This window comes from Xyrauchen texanus, chromosome 9, assembly GCF_025860055.1.
Source record: "Xyrauchen texanus isolate HMW12.3.18 chromosome 9, RBS_HiC_50CHRs, whole genome shotgun sequence".
In the NCBI taxonomy this organism is placed as follows: Eukaryota; Metazoa; Chordata; class Actinopteri; order Cypriniformes; family Catostomidae; genus Xyrauchen; species Xyrauchen texanus.
The window spans coordinates 11,999,307-12,017,454 of NC_068284.1; the positions used below are offsets into that span (position 1 = coordinate 11,999,307).

Consider the following 18,148-nt stretch of genomic DNA (forward strand, 5'->3'; position numbering starts at 1 on the left):
TCCTGGAAACATAATAAACAATTTGTTAAAAAAAAAATCTGACTTTCTATAGCTTATATTATTTAAGATTTCACAACTTAGTCCTGCTGTCCACATTTATTTATGTATTGCTTGTTTATTAGGTGCAACTATTTCAACAAAATCAACCTAATATTACACACGTAAACACTTTTTTTTTTTTTTTTTTTTTACTGTATAGCAGTTTTACCTTCTTATTTATGTACCGTTAAGTATGTTCATCTAATTTCCAATTAATTTCCAATAAAAGAGGACAATCTGATTTACATCTGATCTGATGTTCGTCTTCATTTTAAATGCTTTTTATGGTTTCTACTGTGGTGTGGTCAAATAGCCTTCGCCAACCTTCATATTTCATTTCATTTCATTTGGATTGAGTGTCTTAAAATAAAAAGTGGGCCCTACATGCTGTTAACTGTAAAATGTTTCGTCAGGTAACCTAAAAATATGGTAAAAACTAAAGTAATCCACCCCCCAAGTCAGAAATAAGACTATTTAATACCAAACCAACCTCACATAGTAGACCAAAGACAGTTATTTTAAGATCAGGCAGACATAACACCTGCACATGTTCAGTGTAGGGGAATTCCACTGTGAGAAAAAGAGCAAGTCTTGATTGTCAATCATCAAATCATCGCGTCACGTGAACGCGTTTTTTTTTTTTTTAGCCAATTTCAAATATTTTACACATAGTCCACTGTACTGTTATGGTATTGTTTTCGCAAACGTTCGAAAAATGTATTAGAATTTGACTAATTTGAAATTTCTCAAACTGGATTTCAAAAAGGATGGTATCTTCCGTCATGGCAAATATTCCAAAGGCACTAAATGATCGAATTACCGTTGAAAAAGTCGCGCGTAGCCCGAAGTGCGCCAGATGTCGAAACCACGGCTTCGTAGTCCCGTTAAAAGGCCATTCGGGCAAATGTCAATTCAGGTCGTGTTTGTGCTGGAAGTGCTCTCTCATCGCCGAGCGGACGAAAATCCTGGCGTCTCAAAGACGTATCAAAAACGTTGATGGAAACGAATCACCGTACGCCGAGAGCGCGGCTGCACAACTTCCAGGAAATGCCGCGCTAATATGTGGAACAAATAATACTTCAGCTAATGGAGTGAACGGTGAAACAGTCAGCGCGAATTCAAGAAAGGAGAGTGAATTTAAAGCGCCCGTTAAAACCTACACTGAACTCCACGCGACCGCTCCGGTAAGCACGTACGGCCCCATGAGTCCCAGTGAAGTGAAGACATCGGCGGGACTGAGCGCTCCAGACGAAGCTCTCAGAGGTTTGTTGTTCTTGTTAGTAAATACTTTTCCACCAATATTTATTTCATCTGAAAGTCAGACATTTTTCTGGTATAAGTCACATTAAATAGTAAAGTTAAAAGGGGTATACATTACCCTACTCTTATTTACACAAATGGAGTAATAAGTTATTAAAACGTCATCAACAAACATTTTATAAATCTTTAGCACTGTATATAAAAAAGTGACAAGTGTTACCGTAAGCGGTTTCTGCCTGATCAAGCCCTTAAAACTAGTTTTGTTAGTGTCACCTAATGTACATAAAGCGTATTTGACTTGAATAAAACCATTTAAAGATGTTACCACATCAAGCACATTTGTTTTTAAACTTTTTTTTAGTCAAGGTCAAGATTTTAGGTTTTCATAGGGAACATAACCAGTCACAATATATTTTAAGATGTTGACCATTCCTTTAGTTTTTTTTTTTTTGAAGTTCATTTAGACGATTTTGCAAATAGTTTTGTTGTTGTTTTTTAAAGATAATTTTTAATTTTAGTATAAATATTTTTTAATTAAGTCTCTTAATTAAAAAATCTCTTAATTTAATCAAGTCTCTTAATTAATATGAGGTCATAAAACTGCATGTATAATAATTATACAAGACTTTCTATAATTAAAAAAAAAAAAAAAAAAAAAACATTAACAAACTTGTAAGATCTATATAATGTAATAAAAAATGTTAAGTTCTTTGAAAGTTTCACCAAATACTGTTTAAACCAAAAAATTCACAGAATCTTTTCCGGGAGAATACATCATTACAGAGGCGATTCCGAGGCACATTTATCCAGGAGATCTGTTTGCAATGCCTCTTCCAATGTACTCACATTACCCGGACAGATACATGTACCCCGCTGTGCTGGTAACCCTGAGATCACCTGCACCTGGGGCCTTCAGGGAGCCCACTGGGTTTCTCCCCTCACCACCAGGTTCATTGTCTCACCAACTGGAGACTTGTGAATCGCAGGTAAGTTTTACAGGCATGATCTGCAATGGCACCCATGTACTGCAAATGTCTACAAACTAAACTGTTATTAAGAAAAATGCAACATTTTGTGTACAGCTGTGGCCAAAAATATTGACATTGACATACATTTTGTGTTTCCAAAGTTTGCTGTTTCAGTATTTGTAAATAATTTTTCACATGTTTCTATGGTATACTGAAAAACAATGATAAGCATTTCATAAGTTTTAAAGGCTTTTATTGGCAAAAACATTCAATATATGCAAAGAGACAATATTTACAATGTTGACCCTTGTTCTTCATAACCTCTGCAATTCGCTCTGGCATGCTGGATATCAGCTTGTGGGCCAAATCTTGACCGATGGCGATACATTTTTGACTTATTAGTGCTCGGAGTTGATCACAATTTGTGGGCTTCTGCTGGTCCACTTGCCTTTTGAGGATTGACCACAGGTTCTCTATGGGATTAATATCCAGGGAGTTGCCTGGCCACAGATCCAACATTTCAAAGTAATGATCTCCGAGCCACTTCATTATCACTCTTGCCTTGTTTTCTTTTTAGATTAGATTCAACTTTATTGTCATTGTGCAAAATACAAGTACAGAGCCATTGAAATGCAGTGTGACATGGTGCTCCATCATGCTGGAATATGCACGGATCATCACCAGATTGCTCCTGGATCGTTGGGAGACGTTGTTCTTGCAGGACGTTTTGATACCATTCTTTATTCATGGAAGTGTTTTTGGGCAGAATTGTGAGAGAGCCCACTCCCTTGGATGTAAAGCAACCCACACATGGATGGTCTCAGGATGCTTCACTGTTGGCACGACACAGGACTCAAGCTGTGTTCACACTGCCAGCGACATTGCGCGAGACAGAGACACCATCCCGTTAATTTTCAATGAGAGTACAGCGACTTCCGGCGACGCGAGCTGTCGTGACCGTTGGCGACCAGATGTGGGCGTGTCCAGTGACGTGACAAAGTTTAGCAAAGTTTAACTTTATTCAAATGAAGAGCGACTTACGGGAGCGACAGCCAATATGAGAGAAGACGGTAGAGCTCACGTGATCCTTCTCTCTCTCTCTAAGCTCCAGCAGTAATGGAAAGATCAGGGGACCCACCCTCTGCAGCAGCTCATCAAACTGGGTCCTGTCAAGCCTGAAGTACTGCTGGAACAGGACTTCATCCAGCCGCAGCTTCTGCACCAGCCGGTGGTACTCACCGTGCTGACTCAGAGATTTAATGTTTTGGGGACCCAGACGCATTTGCAGCTTCATGGTAGCGTTCACCTTTTCTTCTCTGGACTATCGATTTTCCAGATGTCCCAAACAGTCAGAATGGGGCTTCAGAGAAAATAACTTTGCACCAGTCTTCTGCTGACCAATCATTGTACATCCTGCAGAATTTCAGTCTGTCCTTGATGTTTTTCTTGGAGAGAAGTGGCTTCTTTGTTGCTTATAATCCAATCAGAATGATAGAGTGATTTCACCTGACTAGTACTCGTTCACACTTTCCCAGGTGCTGCTGATAAGATTAGTGAAATTATGTTAGCTGGTCATTTTATGTGACATTTCGGTTTTTGTGGTTTTGCAATTATTTAAAATGCATCTGATCACTCTGCACAATAATCTAGAAACAATGTGAATCAACACCACAACAACTGAAGCAGAAAACTTTGCTAAACACAAAATGTATGTCACTGCCAATACTTTTGGCCACAGCTGTATAGGTTACTTGGACAGCCACAAGACACTTTCTGAAAATCACACCTTTAACCCATTTCAAGATTTTTCTCAGACTATGAACTTGAAAATGTTTCCATTTAAATTATTATTTTTTTTAAATCACACACACACACACACACACACACACACACACACACACACACACACACACACACACACACACACACATATATCACTGTGCATAATTTTAGGTACTTAAGATGTTTCACAAAAGCATTTATCTTAAGATGGTTATTTATATCTTCAGCTTTAGTGTGTCAATAGGAAATATAAATGTTAGACACAAATATTACTTTTGCAAATAGAAAATATTAGAATAGAAGAACAGGGAGCCCTGCAACAGATGTCATTTCCCCCACAGAGCCCCCCACTGAACATCGTGTCAGTCTGAGATTACATGATCAAATAGATAAATAATTCAATCTATCAAAATAGATTGAATAACTGTGGTGAATTCTCCAATCTTGGAGATCTGCCAACAATCAAGAAAAACTTTTTCCAGGAGTACCTAGGAGAATTGGTGCTGTTTTGAAGGCAAAGGTGGTCACATCGAATATTTTTTACATTTTTTTTAAGTTTACTGGACATTGTATGACATTAATTGATAAATGAAAACTTTTTATGTCATAATTTTTTTAAGAAATCCTCAATATATACATTTTTTCACAAGTACCTAAAACTTTTGCACAGTACTGTATATATATATATATATATTTTACAATAATAACCCATTTATTTGAGGAACCCTCACATTTACACAAATTACACATCTATAGATATCTTGGCATTGGTCATTGGTACACTGGTTCTCTTTAGTTTTTCTAAACAGCTTACATTGCTATCAACTTAAATAGTTCACCCTAAAATGAAAATTAGTATCATTTACTCACTCTCATGCCATCCCAGATGTGCACTTTATTCTGCTAAACACAAATTCACATTTTTAGAAGGATATTTCAGCTCTGTAGGTCCATACAATGCAAGTGAATGGGTAACAAGATTTCAAAGCCCAAAAATGCACATAAAGGCAGCATAAAAGTAATCCATATGACCCCAGTGGTCTAATCAATGTCTTCTGAAGCGATATGATAGGTGTGGGTGAGAAACAGATCAATATTTAAGTTTTTTTTTTTTTACTATAAATTCTCCCTGCCCAGTAGGTGGTGATATGCCCGAATAATGCAAATATAGACTGCCGGTAAAAAAGGACATTGATCTCTTTCTCACCCACACCTACCATATAAATTCAGAAGACATGGATTAAGCCAATGGATTCTTATGGATTACTTTTATACTGCCTTTGTGCTTTTTGAGCTTAACAATTTTGGTCATCATTCACTTGCTTATATTTGTCTAAAATCCTTGTGATTAGAAAGTCATATACATCTGGGATGGGATGAGAGGGAGTAAATTATGATAATCTTTGGGTGAACAATCCCTTTAAATCTCTGTTTAGGATAGAATGAGAGTCAGTGGGAAGATTGCTCTGTTGGAGTGAAGTACTTCATTTGAAAAGTTATTTGTTTTTTTTTAGATTAATGTGCCACTTTATAGTCTGTACCCTACATATCCAGCACTGAGTGATGAGCATGGAGCAAATCACCACCATCCACAATCTCACATGGATGGAGAACAAGGAACATCCAAAGCTCCTCCTCAGGCTGGATGTATCTCAGGTATAAAATAGAGCAACTTTGATTAGCTACATCTAACAGCTATACTATGCAACATTAACATTCAATTAGATGCTCTTAAATGACCATTTATGTTCTCATTGCAGTTTTAGTATTGTGACATAATACATTATTGAATTAGTGAATGTTCAGATTATAAAATTAACTTCTGTTTTTTACAGAAAGTTGACTTTGTGGTCACCATGAAGCAGACGTTGTACCTGTTGGTAGTCCTTCCGCAAAAAGCACCCCATGAGTATACAAGACCTTCAGTTCTTTCTTGAAGGAAGCCACATCTTTTGTCTTGGTTAACACACGGTTTACTTTGTAAAGCACAAAGTATGAGTTCTCATTGTTTTCAATGGCAGCTATAATACATGTTCATTACCTGTTTGTTGATGCATCCATGATATGTATAAGATGCAACTGAAATCAATGTTTTTTTATTGTTCCATTTGAGAGAACAGTTTTTATATGTTTTTATACTACTGTTAGTTTATTACTGAATTGATAATGATATCAGTATTCATTGCACTGTTTTCAATTGTAATTCTAACAATTTAAGTTGGAAAGATGAATGTCACAAGCAGTTATGCTTCTTATTTTTATCGTATTTTATTTTTTGAAGGGAACAGTAACGTTAAGGTCCTGGGTTCAGGATAGTTCTCCTAATGCCATAAAAGTGACTTTGATGAATAAATTGTTCAGTTCTGATGATTTAGTGTCTGAAATTTAACTGAAGCAACTCACTTTAGCTCACACAATTCTTCTCTGCAGTTTCGATTAACACATTTTGCACTTGTAACTCAGACTGCCTTCCTGTTTGCACTCTGAAAGAGACATTAAAATTCCCAGAATGAATATCTTGCTTCATTTGCTCATCTAAACCCAGATGGCATACGAACTACACTGTCAGAATACTCCAAACAGAACTAGTGGGCAGATAAACTAATTTAAATCTCATGAATATTAATGTGCTCTTCTGGCTCAGAGGAGTGCTGAATTTCAAACTAATCCAATGTGTGCCAAATTCAAATGTGTACAAAATATAAACAGATAAGCATTATGTTTTTTCCCATTGCATATGCAAATATTACTGTGAAAAGTTTATATTTGATGATTTAGTGCAGCAACAACAAAAATTATAGGGAAAGAATACCAACATTTCCAAATCTTAAATATTCCATACAATAATGAGAGAATTTGAATTTTTAGGTGAACTATCCCTTTAATTATAAGAATTTAATGATCAATGATTTTCAGTCTCTTTCTGTTTATTTGACATTTTAATGTTTATAAAAACATTACAAGGCAGTCTATACTGTGATTATTTATGCATAGATATGCATTAAAAATGGTCTCTGTATGCCACGATTCTGTATGGTTTTACTTGAATTACTTTAAATACAAGCCTACAAAAATATATAACATGGAGAAGGGGAAGAGCATGGAGCCGTGACATTGCAGAGGCCCAAGAAATAATAGATAAAAAAAAAATCCACAATCCATTTAAATGAGAGGTACTGATGGGAAGATACAGCTTATTTACGTGCCTTCATTTTCCTCCGTGACTCCTTCCCTGGACGCTTCTATAAAAAAAAGGGAAATGAATGTGAGGGAAAGGATTTATTGAAGGTTGTGTTGCACTTATTGAACAAAATTAAATAAAAAAAAGAATGTCAAGATTATAACTATGGCTACCGCAATCAATTAATTGTGAAAAGTGTACAGAATTCCTTTTAGGTAAATTCCAGTCATGTCTAAATTTGAAAATGTGAAAAGGGTCAAAATGTTGAATCTTATTTAATTGTACTCTATTTGTATTCAGTTCTTGTTGGAGACATGCAAACCATGTTGTATATGTTATTTTATGAGTAATCGAGCACTCATTTTTTGTGGGTTAGCACAAACAGAATCTGACATTTTTGGCATTTTCTGTGCTGATTTTGTTGGAAAAATTCATTAAATCTTGAAGAACGGATTTAGACAAGGTAAAATTTGTTAAAACTGAGATGAGCCACTTCTATTAAAATGAATGGGAGAAATTGCAATGACCAAATTATGTAGAAAGAATTCCAGCCTTACACTTAAAAGAGCCAATCACCTTTTAGATACAGACATCGCCTGCCAATCAACTCGAGAAAACGCATGTGGCATTGGATATAAAAGCCGGCATTTGTGTGTAATCTAGAAGCACAATTTATGATACCAGTGATGTCAGATTTGAAATATGGTCTTTGATTGTAATCTTGACCAACTGTTTTGGAGATTTCAGTCTTTCCGCATTCAAGTAGATTGGAGCTACTCTCGCATGACTGGAAATAGCTTCCAAAGAGCATTCAAAAGATGGCCGACAGTGGATTGACTTGCTAGAAAGACTTTGGTTCAAATGTGTGGAGAGTACTACAGTCTTAATGGTTGCTGAAGGCATTATCAAATTAGCCAAATTATTTAATGAACACACAAGGGAGTGAGAATGTGTGGAAATTTGTTAATGGTTCATGTCCAGATTCTATGGAAATTCTCTGTGCAGTCTGTATGGCCATCAGTAAACAAGGAGTTTAGCGCAGTCGAATGCATGTTTTATGTCTCAAATGAACATAGCTCTTTTTGTCATAATAATGCAACCCTAATTGAAGGTGTTAAAGAATAAGATAAAAAAAACCTTACATTTGATTTTCCTCCTTTGCCGAATTTTTTCCCGCCTTTCCCATGTGCCACTTTGGCCTTGAATCCTGACACGTCGTTGTGGCTCTCTTTTGTGTTCCATTTGCTGCCCTTCTTCTTGCCACCGAAGCCAAACTTCTTATCCTTGTATTTCCTCTTTGAATTAGGACTGCAGACAGACAAGGACAATAGGTTGTAAGACTACCAATGGGGTTGAACTATTCCTTTAAATAAATAGCATTGTAACACTTCCACTTTCTTAAATCTTTATGGCATCAAACCATAAAACCACAGTATACCAGAACACCAGGCAACATGCTGCAATCCCGGGACATTTATAAGAGTGTAAACAAAGATGCAGCATCCAAACTGCCAGAGGTGAATGAATGCACTGTATTCACTCCGTACCCTTTTTTGTTTATTTGTGTTTTGGGTGCCGATCCTTTCTTTCCCGGATCTTGATCTCCTTCCAGGAAGTCCAGTTTATCTGTCATTCCTGTGGTACACAAACACTGATTGAACACTTGTTACACTGATGAGGAGCACTGCTTTTTCCCTGCTGGCTGTGTTTGGAAGTACCTTTCTGATATTTCTTGACAGCTGTCATCATTGCTTTCTTCTCTTTCTGCCGCTTCTGAATCACCTCTGTTTGAACCTGTAGAGAAACCAGATTAAAACCGCACCATTTCCTACCAATAACAACAAATCTGAAAAGAAAAATTTAGAGAATTTAGAAGCTGTTCTGCAGCAGACCTTTTTGCCATATTTCCTCTGTTCTCTGAGTTTCTTGGCCCTTTCTGACTTCTCCATAGCAGTTTGCTTGATGAGGAGCTTTTTTCTAATCTGAAAAGAGTGGAGAAAATTATGTACAGGAAGACTAAGATACAGTGCATCCGGAAAGTATTCACAGCACTTCACTTTTTCCACATTTTGTTATGTTACAGCCTTATTTCAAAATGGATTAAATTCATTATATTCCTCAAAATTCTACAAACAATACCCCATAATGACAACGTGAAAGAAGTTTGTTTGAAATCACAAACAAAATGTTTTGGTGCAATACTTTGTTGAAGCACCTTTGGCACCATTTACAGCCTTAAGCTGTGTACACACTGCCAGCGACTTTGTCGTTGCAGGTCGCCAGTGGCTGGCGGTGAAGTCGCTAGTGGGCGTTCCCACTACTGGTTGCCTAGTAACGTTTATAAATGACTTTCACGGATGTCATTCCATTGCTGTTGACAGCGAATCGCTTTTCTTGCCACTAAAAACAAGTTACTTGTCGTAAGTCGCTCTTCATTTGAATAAAGTTGAACTTGTCTCAACTTTGTCACATCGCCGGACACAACCACATCTAGTCGCCAATGGTCGCGACAGCTCGTGTCGCCGGAAGTTGAAAATGAATGGGATGGTGTCGCTGGCAGTGTGTACGCAGCTTTAAGTCTTTTTGTGTATGATGCTACAAGCTTGGCACATCTATATTTGGGCAGTTTCTCCCATTGTTCTTTGCAGGACCTCTCAAGCTCCATCAGGCTGGATGGGGAGCGTCGGTGCACAGCCATTTTCAGATCTCTTCAGAGATGTTCAATCGGGTTCAAGTCTGGGCTCTGGCTGGGCCACTCAAGGACATTCACAGAGTTGTCCCGTAGCCACTTCTTTGTTATGTTGGCTGTGTGCTTAGGGTCATTGTCCTGTTGGAAGATGAACCTTCGCCCCAGTCTGAAGTCCAGAGCACTCTGGAGCAGGTTTTCATCAAGGATGTCTCTGTACATTGCTGCATTCATCTTTCCCTCAATCCTGACTAGTCTCCCAGTTCATGCCGCTGAAAAACATCCCCACAGCATGATGCTGCCACCACATGCTTCACTGTAGGGATGTATTGGCCAGGTGATGAGCGGTGCCTGGTTTCCTCCAGACATGATGCTTGCCATTCAGGCCAAAGAGATCAATCTCTGTTTCATCAGACCAGAGGATTTTGTTTCTCATGGTCTGAGAGTCCTTCAGTTGCCTTTTGGCAAACTCAGTCACGTGCGTTTTACTGAGGAGTGGCTTCCGTCTTGCCACTCTACCATACAGGCCTTGATTGGTGGAGTGCTGCAGAGATGGTTGTTCTTCTGGAAGGTTCTCCTCTCTCCACAGAGAAATGCTGGAGCTCTGTCAGAGTGACCATCGGGTTCTTGGCCACCTCCCTGACTAAGGCCCTTCTCCCCCGATCGCTCAGTTTGGCCAGGCGGCCAGCTCTAGGAAGAGTCCAGGTGGTTCCAAACTTCTTCCATTTACGGATGATGGAGGCCACTGTGCTCATTGGGATCATCAATGCTGCAGAAATTGTTCTGTACCCTTCCCCAGATCTGTGCCTTGATACAATCCTGTCTCGGAGGTCTACAGACAATTCCTTGGACTTCATGGCTTGGTTTGTGCTCTGACATGCACTGTTAGCTGTGGGACCTTATATAGACAGGTGTTTGCCTTTCCAAATCATGTCCAATCAACTGAATTTACCATAGGTGGGCTCCAATCAAGTTGTAGAAACATCTCAGGGATGATCAGTGGAAACAGGATGCACCTGAGCTCAATTTTGAGTGTCATGGCAAAGGCTGTGAATACTTATGTACATGTGATTTTTTTCATTTTTAATAAATGTACAAAGATTTCAAACAAACTTCATTCACGTTGTCATTAGGGGGCATTGTTAGTAGAATTTTGAGGAAAATAATGAATTTAATCCATTTTGGAATAAGGCTGTAATATAACAAAATGTAGAAAAAGTGAAGAGCTGTGAATACTTTCCGGATGCACTGTAATAGCAATTAGAGAATAGTTAATTTAGCAAAGCGCCAGTTCCATTCACATCAATCAAGTCTATAGGCGACTACACTGAAATGTCAACAATACCATGGAAACAAAATTTTAAGCAAAGGAACAAACCCTCATTACATGGGTATTTTACTGTATAGTTCACCCAAAAATGAAAGTTGTCTCATAATTTACTACATCATGCCATCCCAAATGTGAATTACTTTCTTCTTTTAGAACACAAACTAAGATTTTTAAAAGAATATTTCAGCTCTGTAGGTCCATACAATGCAAGTGAATGGTGACCAAACCTATGAAGCTCCACACAACAAAAACATACATCATGATTGTAATTCGTCAGACTCCAGTGGTTTAATCCATGTCTTCTGAAGCGATCAAATCAGTTTTGGGTAAAAACAGACCAAAATGTTTTTTTTTTTTACTGTACATCTTTCCATTGCATTCTCCAAGCACAATCATGTCGTCAAGCTCTATTACACTTTCTTATGTTTAACACATGCACACAGCACTACATGGCCCTAGGAAGTGTAATTGAGTTTGAAATCATTAATCACCAAGGAGACAGGCGATGTCAAGATTTATAGTGCTCAAGAAAATGTAACAGAGCTTGAAGATGTGATTGTGCCTAGAGAATGCAATGGAAAGCTGTACAGTAAAACATTTATTACATTTTGGTCTGTTCTCAACCAAATGGATTGCTTCAGAAAACATGGATTATAACACTGGAGTCTGATGGATTATATTCATGCTGCCTTTATGTGCTTTTTTAATGCTTCATTGTTTTGGTCACCATTCACTTGCATTGTATGCATACAGAGCTGAAATATTCTACTAAAAGTCATACAGAAAGAAAGTCATACACATCTGGGATGTGATGAGGGTGAGTAAATGAGAAGGGATCATTTTGATAAACTTTGCCATTTTAATTGTAATATGATAAACATCACCTAATATTGCTGCGCTTTTCAGTGTGTGCCGCACATAGCCACAAGAAGGCACTAGTCGCTCACACATTGCTGACTGAAGCGGTGAATACTATTATATTTTAAAACTCAGCCTTTTGTGGTTTTGTAAGCCTGTAAGGCCATGTGCCGATTTCAATCTTATTTAAATTCATCATGTAGCCATGATAGGCATCATGCTGATGTCTCAGATGTTTTCCCCTGTGGTGTAAGTGCTGCTTCCACAACGGTCACGTCTGTAACACCCAAACACCAAATTTCTGATGTCTGGACTGTATTTGCAGGGGTTTGTAATTATACACACAAACGGTTCGATATACTTGCAATGAGTACTTTAGATGTGAGATTAAATTTCATGTTTTTACTGCAAATTTCACATTCGTAACGCTGGAATTACCTCTATGCAAATCTCATTTTAACAAAGAGGAAAAACCTTTTTTATTTCCTGACTAGCATGACTGAAATACTCACCTTCTGCATGTGCTGATCTGACTTAGCCATCTCTGCAAAGTAATCCTCTGGTCGCTTGGTAGAAATCTTGAACTTCCGCAGCTTTGGCAGGGCCTCTAAAACTGTCGCTTGGGCCTGGCGATAGCTGGAACACACCAATGAACATTAGATATGTATTAAATAACAGTAAATCTTGGCTAGTTGATCAGTCTTGTATTGTCCTGAAGGGATTTATTTTGTGATAATGATTAACCATGACCCTAATTACATAGCTACTTAAAGCTATTATTTAGATTTTTGTTTACACTTTTAATATGCAAGAAGAGACCACATAGTGAGACAAGAGACATGAAACTAGCACAGTTGTCTCAGATCAGAGTATACCTAAACTGGTATAAATGGACATGCAAGTAACAGTAATAAGAAGTTTGGCTGGCTGCATACTTGTTTGAAAAGATCAAGTGAATACCTACAAGTACATCTCTCTCTGAAAGTCATCCTCTGCATTAATGGCTTCATTGCCTTCTGTTTGTTGCTGTCTGCCCTCTGCTTTTGCAACAATGTCAACAGCTGGAGAGTTGGTGAGGTCCAGCCTTTCAACCCATGATAAAGTCTTCTTAAATTCAGCAAGGCATTTCTTCAGACCCTCCTGGATGCCATAGATAAACATTAAATATGATTGTATTTTTCAATTCATCGCTTAAACCTGGCACTGGGCTCAAGAATAAGAATGGCCCAACTGCCCAAGGCCAGTGTAAGAGAGATTTGGGTTGATGAAACTCTCACTTGCACTGTTGAGTGTGCGCTGTGTCACTAAACTTTATATTTATATGTACATGGGATTTTTATTTCCAATTGTTGTTCAGTGAATTCTGCTGCCTTAAATATGTTACCTGGGTAACATCAAACCGGAAAGCATAGACCATTTGTCGAAATTGTGAAAAAAATATGCCTCCAAGAGTACCAAAATTAAGCTCAAATGAGATAAACATAATAACCAGTAACGTTTTCTGAACAGTAATCCATTGTTTTCCAGCAAAACTGTGAGTATATATGAATCAACAACTGTCATGGAGTTACATTATATCTGTAATTGTATTTGCCCAATAAAAATATTTTTGTTATTAATTAATTACTAAATTGCATATTAAAAAATTAATATATTTTATAACAAATAACAAGATATTTTTAAAAGCGTATTAGCAAACTTAAAGCCTCTGGTTTGAACTCACCACATTGTTGATTGTCTTCTTTGGTTCACACAGAGGAATATTCAAGCCAGGCTTCAGCAAACCCTTGGCGAAGGCTTCTTGCAGCTAAACAAGGCAATTATATTAAACAAACATGTATACAATTATGCAGATATATGATTTCAGACCGCTACGTCAATTGTTATATTGTTCGTTTGAACTGATTTATCATATCAAGATATTTGTAAAGTCAAGCTGTTCCGTCATTAAATGCGCTATATTCTTACTTCACCGTCTGATAATTCATCCTCCTCCTCCTCAGATTCACACCCCAACTGGGTATCCACATCTATTTCAACCATAGTGAAAAAGAGATAACTAACTACAGCGAAATAAATGTACACAGGACGAAAATTCAAAGTTTGCCAAAGCTTCACGTGTTTTTCTCAGGAATGTGCGTACGATCAGAGTCCTGACAGGAACAGAGAACGACAAACAATGGTTCCGCTCAAAATGCATGGCCTCAGAAACTACCAGATAAAAAAATATGAACAACCAATACTTCTACGACTCTCAATACCAAGCTACGGAAATGAATAAAAAAATGAATGTTATAATTTAAATAACTGAGTTAGGTTTCTCGGTATTATGAAACATGCATACAGAACAAACAGAAACCTCTTTTTCACACACCAAAGTTGTAATATAGTGGGTTTTTTTTATATATATATCTCAGTTGATTTAAATAGATGATTTATTATCCCAAAATTTATAAAATGAAAATGAAATCTGGATTTAAAAAAAACGTAATGACATTTAAAAGGTATATTTCATCAAAAACGAAAATTCACACATAATTTACTCACACTCATGTCATCCCAGATGTGTCTGACTGTATTTCTTCTGCTGAAGACAAACAAAAATTTTTAGAAGAATATTTCAGCTCTGTAGGTCCATACAATACAAGTGAAAGGTGACCAGAACTTTGAAGCTCCAAAAAGTAAATAAAGGCAGTATCTGAAGTGATATGATGTTGTGGGTGAGAAACAGATCAATATTTAAGTTTTTTTTTTTTTTTTTTACTTTAAATTCTCCTCTCTGGCCAATAGATGGCAAAATGTACAAATAATTAAAATGGCCAAAAACAAAGTAAGAATAATGTGAAAGCTAAAGGAACTTTAACTTTATATTAAAGGTTCAATACAAGTTCAGCTCAATCGAAAGCATTTGTGGCATAATGTTGATAAGCACAAATATAATAAAAAAAAAAAAAAAAAAAAAAATCTGGGCGAGGCACTTACAATGGAAGTGAATGTAGCCCATTTTTGGAGGGTTTAAACACAGAAATGTAAAACTTGTAATTTTATAAAATCACTTACATTAATTGTTCTGTTAAAACTCATGTATTATAAGTGTAAAATTGTCTATAACGTGACATAATCAATATAACTTGATATTGATGTTAAATTTCACATTTGTCTTCTTTTGTTTTTGGCAATTTGAATTCTTTGTACGTATCGCCATCTATTGGTCAGGGAGGAGAATTTATAAGAAAAAAAGGACTTAAATATTGATCTGTTTCTCACCCACACCTATTATTTCACTTCAGAAGACACAGATTAAACCACTGGAGTCTTCTGGATTACTTTTTTGCTGCCTTTATATGCTTTTGGAGCTTAAAAGTGCTGGTCACCATTCACTTGCATTGTATGAACATACAGAGCTGAAATATTCTTCAAAATTTTTTAATTCGTGTTCAGCAGAAGAAAGAAAGTAACACATCTGGGATGGCATGAGGGTGAGAATGATGAGAGAATTTTCATTTTTGAGTGAACTATCCATTTAAAATGCTCCATGATGGCGCCATCGTGTGTTTTTCATGCAGAGTTGCAGCTGAAATTGTTTGTGTTTGTTTGTGTCGTTCAACTAGTTCAGGCACTTTTTGTTACCATGGTGACAGTAAACCGTGACTGAACGCTGTTATACGTCGCAGCCTCGCTATAATCGACAACCAGATGCATTTAAACACTAGGTAGCTATTTACCAAAAAACTCGTACACGTCTTATTTTGCTTATTAAAGTCAGCAAGTTATCATATAATTTTGAAAGATGGCTACAGTAGTGGTACAGCCACATTATATATTCGGATTGCGGACAGGAGTGAGGAATAATCTGTTGTTTTTTGACGAGCAAACCATCATATTTCCATGTGGAAACAACTGTGTGCGCTACAACATCGACCAGAAATGTCAGAAGTTCATTCCAGGTACTTGTATTTTATAATATGTATTATAATACCAATTAATGGCATTACAAATGTAATTTAATTTATGCAAAATATATTGGGGTGAAAGGTGACCTGGATTCACCCATCTTTCTCTACATTGTTTCTAGCTGTATTATGACCAATATCTGTCTCCTATCTTTCACTGTCTATGTTGGCACAGGTACAGAGAGAAGTCATGGCATGCAGGCTTTGGCCATCAGCACAAACAGGCGTTATCTGGCTGTGTCTGAATGTGGAGAGAAAGCCACAATCACCGTGTACGACCTACAGCATGAACAGAGCAGGAAGAGGAAAGTGTTGAATGGAGGAGAGTTCCAGGTGGAGGAGTTTGTCTGCATAGCCTTTTCTCCTGACTCAAAGTATCTGATTGGTCAGGCAGGTGGGCCGGACTGGACACTGTTCCTCTGGATGTGGGAGAAGCAGAGGGTGATGGCCACTGTGAAGACTAGCAGCAATGGCACCATCAACCAGGTAAAAAGAAGACAATATAAAATGACTCAGAGTGTTTGGCTTTTCCTCTCAGCAGGAAACCGATGGAGTGTGTACTCCAGGTAGGGAAGGAGGTATTGCCCCAAGTGAAGGAGTTCAAGTACCTCGGGGTCTTGTTCACGAGTGAGGGGACAATGGAGCGGGAGGTTGGCCGGAGAATCGGGGCAGCGGGGGCGGTATTGCACTCGCTCTATCGCACCGTTGTCACGAAAAGAGAGCTGAGCCGAAAGGCAAAGTTCTTGACCTACCGGTCAATTTTTGTTCCTACCCTCACCTATGGTCATGAAGGCTGGGTCATGACCGAAAGAACTAGGTCACGAGTACACGCGGCTGAAATGGGCTTCCTCAGAAGGGTGGCAGGCTTCTCCCTTAGAGATAGGGTGAGGAACTCAGTCATCCGTGAGGAGATCGGAGTAGAGCCGCTGCTCCTTTGCGTCGAAAGGAGTCAGTTGAGGTGGTTTGGGCATCTGGTAAGGGTGCCCCCTGGCCACCTCCCTAGGGAGGTGTTTCAGGCATGTCCAGCTGGGAGGAGGCCTCGGGGAAGACCCAGGATTAGGTGGAGAGATTACATCTCCACACTGGCCTGGGAATGCCTCGCGGTCCCCCAGTCAGAGCTGGTTAATGTGGCTCGGGATAGGGAAGTTTGGGGCCCCCTGCTGGAGCAGCTGCCCCCGCAACCCGACTTCGGATAAGCAGATGAAGATGGATGGATGGATGGATGTTTGGCTTTATAGCCATTGTTTGTGATTTGAAAGTTGGCACTCAGACTGTTGGCAGGTCAAAGTGATCAATCTCTTTTCTTTCCCATTCGCAGGTCAGCTTCAACCCTCAGGACAACACACAGATCTGTGTGAGTGGCAACGGTGTGTTCAAGCTCTTCCGTTATGCTGAAGAAACCCTGAAACAGTCCAGCACCTTTAAAACAGACTCCCACAACTTCCTATGTCACACCTGGATGCCTAAGGAGCAGGTTATCGCCGGCACGGATACAGGTCAACTGATGATGTTTGAGTCAAGTCGACTGCGCTGGGAGATGAACCTCACATCTGCACTGTCTGAGCAGGAGGTCGAGAGGTTAGTACGATGAAATTAGCGCTCAAGTGCAAGTTGATATGAAAAGGAATCATTCACCCAAAAGAAGGAAGAAATTCATATGGTTGAGGATTAGTATATGATGACAGATTTGTCATTTCTGGGTAAACAAACTATTTATTACGCTATTTATTTTCTCCCCAATTTGGAATGCCCAATTTCCAATGCACTCTAAGTCCTCGTGGTGGTGTAGAGACTCGCCTCAACCCGTGTGGTGTAGGATGAATCTCAGTTGCCTCTTGTGTCTGAGAATGTCAATCTGCGCAATTTATCACGTGGCTTGTTGAGCACTTTAATGTGGAGACCTAGTGCCTGTGGAGGCTTCAAGCTATTCTCTGCAGCATCCACACACAGCTCACCACGCACCCCACTGACAGAGAGAACCACATTATAGCAACCACAAGGAGGCTACCTCATATGACTCTACCTTCCCTAGCAACCGGGCCAATTTGGTTGCTTAGAAGACCTGGCTGGAGACACTCAGCACACCCTGAA

The 18,148-nt window shown here is 38.5% G+C and overlaps 2 protein-coding genes across 2 annotated transcripts in view; one reads left to right on the forward strand and one right to left on the reverse strand.

Annotated features, from left to right (window-relative positions):
- Positions 1 to 6,914: 6,914 nt before the first annotated feature.
- ebna1bp2 (EBNA1 binding protein 2) lies at positions 6,915 to 14,245 on the reverse strand. Its single transcript, XM_052133533.1, has 9 exons — positions 14,073 to 14,245; positions 13,828 to 13,911; positions 13,069 to 13,244; positions 12,617 to 12,740; positions 9,123 to 9,212; positions 8,949 to 9,024; positions 8,778 to 8,865; positions 8,373 to 8,538; positions 6,915 to 7,291 (listed from the first exon to the last, which is right to left on the reverse strand). The coding sequence occupies exons 1-9, from the start codon at positions 14,145 to 14,147 to the stop codon at positions 7,244 to 7,246; spliced, it is 927 nt and encodes a 308-aa protein (XP_051989493.1). The 5' UTR covers positions 14,148 to 14,245; the 3' UTR covers positions 6,915 to 7,243.
- A 1,451-nt stretch (positions 14,246 to 15,696) lies between these two features.
- Positions 15,697 to 18,148, forward strand: part of cfap57 (cilia and flagella associated protein 57) — a 32,103-nt gene continuing 29,651 nt past the window's right edge. Inside the window, exons 1-3 of the mRNA XM_052133526.1 lie at positions 15,697 to 16,051; positions 16,233 to 16,543; positions 17,376 to 17,635. Of these exons, the coding sequence (XP_051989486.1) occupies positions 15,895 to 16,051; positions 16,233 to 16,543; positions 17,376 to 17,635 (728 nt within the window). The 5' untranslated portion in view covers positions 15,697 to 15,894. The remainder of the gene's footprint in view (positions 16,052 to 16,232; positions 16,544 to 17,375; positions 17,636 to 18,148) is intronic.